The sequence below is a fragment of the Eucalyptus grandis genome, chromosome 11 (assembly GCF_016545825.1).
Source record: "Eucalyptus grandis isolate ANBG69807.140 chromosome 11, ASM1654582v1, whole genome shotgun sequence".
NCBI classification, from domain to species: domain Eukaryota; kingdom Viridiplantae; phylum Streptophyta; class Magnoliopsida; order Myrtales; family Myrtaceae; genus Eucalyptus; species Eucalyptus grandis.
In genome coordinates, this window is record NC_052622.1 from 3,169,807 (window position 1) to 3,175,328 (window position 5,522).

Here is a 5,522-nt window from a genome sequence, read left to right on the forward strand (position 1 = left end):
TGTTCATTTGGGAGCGAAATAAGCGACTCTTGAATTGACATGACAGAATAGGGCCGACTAAAAAATAAAAATTGACATAACAGAACAGAAGAAAGGAAGAAATAAATGATTGCACGGAACGTGAAATGACGAAATGTGGGCCCCCCCCGATCCACCTCCGACGAAAAGAATCTCATCAAGAATCATTGGCTGGCACCGACGGGCGGGTTGGCCGCAAAAAAAAAAAGGCCAACCCCGTGTCATTCCCGTAATTTCCGTGCGGCGGCCAGGGGCATTCTCGCCAGTCCACCCCTCACTGGTCATATTTTTACCTCGCCGAACTCGCAAAATTTATCCGTATCGCGAGCCGCGCAGGAAATCAAACGGTTTTAAACTCGGGAGAAAAATCAAAATCGAACAGCTTGAAAAAAAGCCAGGGGGCTTTTCGTTTCCCTCTCGAAATTGAGGATTTCTCGAGGTGGAGTTTCCGTTCCCTCTTGGGAATCGAGATCGCCGGGCATTCGCCGAAGCTTCCGAAGCAGGAGCGGATCGACGGAGGAGGTTCCGAGATCTCGAGAGCCCGAGATCGCCGGCGTTCGCTTCGACGGAGGGGGAGCGCGCGAGTTCTTTTGGAAAGTGACGTCGAGTCCGCCGCCGGCGGAGAGGGAGGAGGGAGGAGGAGGAGAGGCGTTTCGGGGCTCCGGGGATCCTTTCCCTTCCCCGTTCCCACCACCCCGCGCGCCGAAGATGACGGAGGTGGTGCTGCACATATACGACGTGACGAACAGCGGATCGGAGAAGACGAACAACACGATCATGCAGATCAATAAGATCTTCAAGGATGGCATGGGGCTTGGCGGCATCTTTCACAGTGCTGTCCAGGTGATTCCCCCTGTTTGCGGTTTTTTTTTTTTTTTTTTTTGGGGGGGGGAGGTGAATTGGCCTGGGGAATGGTGGATTGATAATCTAACCTCTCTCTAGGGTTTTGCTGTGGACTTGAACAAGGATCGATGATTTGGTTCGGTCAGTGATGAGTGGAAGTGTGCTCCGTTTTGTCCTTGTTGCTTTGCTTGTGATCGACCGAATATGCAGCGTAGTTAGATCAGATGTGGGGTCTATCCGGATAGAGTCGGTGGTTTAATAGTATTAACCGACATTCTTGCGAGAGACTGAGAAATGTATTCTGTAGGTCATTTTAATTAGTTGGATAGGGCTATGTTTGACGGACTGCGGTGTCTTCAGTTATTGTGGCTCAGTAGCTGTTGACTTCAGTGCAGTTCAAATTGTGGCGATTTGTGCAGTTTTGTGATGGAATCGGATGGCTTGTTACTTTAAGTGAAGTTTAATGCTGGCTTTCGCCTCATTAAGCTCTAGGCTGATGGAAATTCCAGCTTATTAGTATATCCACCGTTTCTATGCGAGGAAGATGTGAGAACTGATTAGGATATGTATGAGAGAGGAAGATTAATGTAATGAGCTTACACGGGTCCTGATATCAGCAAATTGTGGTTGTTGTTCAATCCACGCCAGCTGCAACCAGCATTCGAAAGCGAGCTTACATTTACATAAAAGATAATAAAAATATTACATGGATGGCTTTGAATATTGTAGGACATCCCGTATAGACATGGAATTTCTGGTTTTGGCTGTTATTCCATTGTTTCCAGTTGTGCTTCGTGTTATCTGCTCGTGTCGAGGGTATTGTTCTGGGGTATGCCTTGTAGCAAATCCACCTTCAGTTATTGTCATGGTTTCGGTGGTTATTATCTAGCAAATTAGCCTCACCTTGTTCACCTGGCTTCCTGAATGGAGCGCTTTACTTATAAACTAATGGATGGCTGCACGGAATCATGTGGGTACAGGTTTCCGGTACCCGAATTTCGGGAGTTCTATTGGGGCAGTTGACCTGACCAATTCTACTTTCACACTAGAATTTAAAGGAGTTTTTTTTTTTTTTTTTTTTAATATAAATTTTTATTTAAATTTTTGCTTGCCGGGCTTTCAGCCCCAGACTTGGGCATCCACCCCACCCTCCCATCCACTGGGCTGGATGCCTTGTTGGCTAGAATTTATAGGAGTTATTAAGGTGTTTGCATGGAATAAGGTGTGATTAGAGGGAGCTTTGCCTCTGAGAAAATTTATAACAATGATTTTTACATATGTATTTAGACGCCTCTCTTGTTTGCATACTGATTATTAAGTTCATATACTTCATCTTTTCCTTTGTTCCTTCTATATTGCATTTATTTTCAGGTAATGGTTTCATAGATGCGATCGTAAATCCTCTCATGCTATTCTTTTGATAAGCTGACTGGGTTTACTTCAATACTCACCAGGTTTATGGAGATGACGAATGGTCTTTTGGATTTTGTGAACAAGGAACTGGAGTTTTTAGTTGTCCTTCTGGGAAGAATCCAATGTATACATATCGTGAACGTGTTGTTCTTGGAAGCACCAACTTTTCAATCTTCAAGGTAAACCAGATTTTGAGAGAACTTAGTAGAGAATGGCCTGGACATACATATGACTTGTTATCGAGAAACTGCAACCACTTTTGCGATGAGTTCTGTGAGAGGCTTGGTGTCCAGAAGCTTCCAGGTGAATGTTTTGAGACTTGTTTGTTTGCTAGCTTTTTTAAAGTCAGAAATCCATTCTTCCTGTCTTATCATTGGTGACTATTGTGGTAGACTTATTTCTGATGCATGTATAGCAGTCTTATTACTGTCTTTGTTAGGGATGTGTTGTAAACTGTTGCACGATGTCTTTTTGGCTTCCTTGAAGTATCGTGTTAAATGGTGGCCATGTTGGTTTTCTGTGTGGCACTTTCAGTATGTTGTCTTTTTATTGAAGTATTGATCTGATCTAAGCAATTAATCCTGTAAAGTTAAAGGTCAAAAGCAGTAGTTTCCAAATGTACTAGGGATCAGATAAGATTCTGCTATTATTCACCTTCCAGCTAGCAATGAAACAGCAAACAAAAAGATCAACTTGTAAATAATAGGAAGTCCCAAGTAGAGATCTTAGCCAAGAAAGTCAAAAGCAGGAGTCTTCAGAGGGGCTCAGTTGGTCTCTTTGCAAGAGTTCATGATTGAATTTTTTCCTTTCTTGCGCTTCTCTAATTGGGCTCTCCTTTCAAGGACGCATTGGAATTAGTGAGTCTGTGAAACCTTGATGTAGAATCTCCCTGATCTCGCCAAATGGTGTCCATTGTGGGGGCGTCAATAGTGGTTTAGAGGCTTAGACTGAGCTCAGTGTTCTATTATTTCTCCACTTTTCTTTTTGCTGGTCTCACTTTGTGGACTGGCGGAACATATGAGGTATAAAATTGGTTAAAAATTGATTTTGGCAATTCGTTGACTGAAAGATTTATGAAGCTGAAATACTTTATTAGTGTTCTATTGCCTATTATACTTGTTGCATATTGCTTAGAGAATTTTGTTGAGCTTTGCAAATTGTTATATGTACACCTTCTATTGTAGGCTGGGTTAATCGGTTTGCCAATGCTGGTGATACTGCTGTGGAAGTAGCAGGAACTACAGCAATGCGGGTGAGTTGTTGTCTTCAATTTCTGCATTATGATTTGATCAGCCCTTCTATTAACTAGAAAACCTTTGGATATACACTCTTGATTTTTTTAGAGATGCACATAATTTTATGTCTCTATGCATGTATTCGCACTCTGCAAAGTGGGAGATATCAAGATTGAGGCTTGTACTAGGCGTGCATGTGTTGAGCATTGCTCTTCTTGTGTTTCTCTTCATAAAGAATCTTGTCATCCCAACTGAACTCTCAGTCAACTTATTTTAACAGTTGCTGAATAGTTTTTATTTATCTCTTATAATTTTTATGGTAGTGCAAAATCATCAAATTCACAATGACGAAGAATATTAGTTCTAATTATGATCAGATAATTTTTCCTGATTTTAGAATAACCTCATGAAAATTAATAATTTTAAAATTCGATCAAGAAATTGTCACTGTGAATTCCCTGTCTTTGCAATTGATATATTATGAGATGTATCTAAAGTCAAATCTTTTCATATTTGAAGTGTACTATGGCCTAAATCTTCTTAGACTTGTGATGGCAACTAAAGGAATTTTCACCACTTAACCGATTGCCTTTTCTTCATCCCCTCCAATTTCATCATGATATCACTCAACCTGGCTTTCTCCTTTTAATTATGACGCAGATGCATCAAATGTGCCTTTTCTTGACTTTCAGTCAATAAATATTTTTTTTATAAAGATGGTGTTTGTATCCTTTTATTATTTGCAAGTTTAATATCTGAAACAATAGATGGAGCATTGGAAAAACAGGAAGTGAAACAAGCTTGCTTTGTCTCTTTTTGACTGCATGAGCTTCTATCTCTGCCTTGCCGCTTAAATGTTTCCCAGAAGAGAGATGTTCCGTGGTATCTCTTACATTTTTAGTGCAGACTACTTAACCTTGTTGGTTAAGCAAAAAAAAAATGTTTCAGCATCAATAATTAGCTTGTCTACTCTTCCTCTTAAACAATAGAGCATTGAAAAAATAAGAAGTGAATCAAGCTTGCTTTGTCTCATTTTGACTGCATGCACTTTTGTCTCTGCCTCGCGGCTCAAAATTTCCCAGAAGAGTTATGTTCTGTGGTAGCTCATTCATTTTGAGTGTAGTTCATCTACTTCAGCATGTTGGTCAAGAAAAAAAAAATTACTTCAGCATCATTAATTAGCTTGTCTTATTCTGCTGTATTTCAGTTTAGACAAGCCAAGACAGAGATTGTCTCCGCTAGCAAAGTGGCATACCGTTTCCTGTTGAGTGCCGCCTCTAGTCCTCCAGTTGCTCCCGATACCCCTAGCAATTCAGGCAGAGGAGCACCTCGATTTCAGGGCACATGGTTTAAGAATCTCGTTACCTCTGGTGCCAAACCATCTAGTAGTGGCTCAGATGCAGATAAACAAGAGGGCGAGGCTGTGTTGAGTACTCATAGTGAAGAAGATGCGGACACACCACTCAGGCAAAATTGTAAGACTGATAGCTAGACCTCTAGACTTTGCAAGAATGTTTGGCGTGTGTATCAGTAATAGATGATATTGTCGATTAGCAATTGACTGACTGGTCATTCGTTGTGTATTGAAACGTTTGATTTCTTTTCAATTCAAAAATTGGTTTAAGTTCTGCCCAATGGTTAAAAGGGAATTCGCCATTATGTTCAATTGCTGCTCAGCTCTGTTGTTGCATAATACTCGTGTTTGTCGCTCTGCAGCAGCAGACGTGAAGTCTGTGCAAGCGAAGCCAAATATCTGGGCTCATGCTTCTCATTTGGCCTTTCTAGTTTTTTGCATGCATCCTGGTTGTAGGCTTTGGTCACCTGCCAAGACTGCTCGTTGGGGACTCGAATCACCGAGTCTCCTGGTCCCTGTCTTTCTTGGAGCGTCTCTTTTCTAGCTCAAAGACCCACCTACGTGCTGAGAGCTTTCTCCAGACGTCTCCTTCTCTCCTCAGCTTGTTGTTTGAGCCGATTCAGCTAGCTAGTCCTTGCTCTTTTGCTTTTTTCACAAAG

At 41.6% G+C, this 5,522-nt stretch overlaps 1 protein-coding gene across 1 annotated transcript; it reads left to right on the top strand.

Moving 5' to 3' along the window:
• The first annotated feature begins 346 nt into the window (after positions 1-346).
• On the top strand, positions 347-5,153 carry LOC104424445 (deSI-like protein At4g17486). Its single transcript, XM_010036872.3, has 4 exons — positions 347-861; positions 2,316-2,577; positions 3,459-3,526; positions 4,717-5,153. Exons 1-4 carry the CDS (start codon positions 727-729, stop codon positions 4,999-5,001), a joined length of 750 nt encoding a protein of 249 aa, XP_010035174.2. The 5' UTR covers positions 347-726; the 3' UTR covers positions 5,002-5,153.
• The last annotated feature ends 369 nt before the right edge of the window (positions 5,154-5,522 follow it).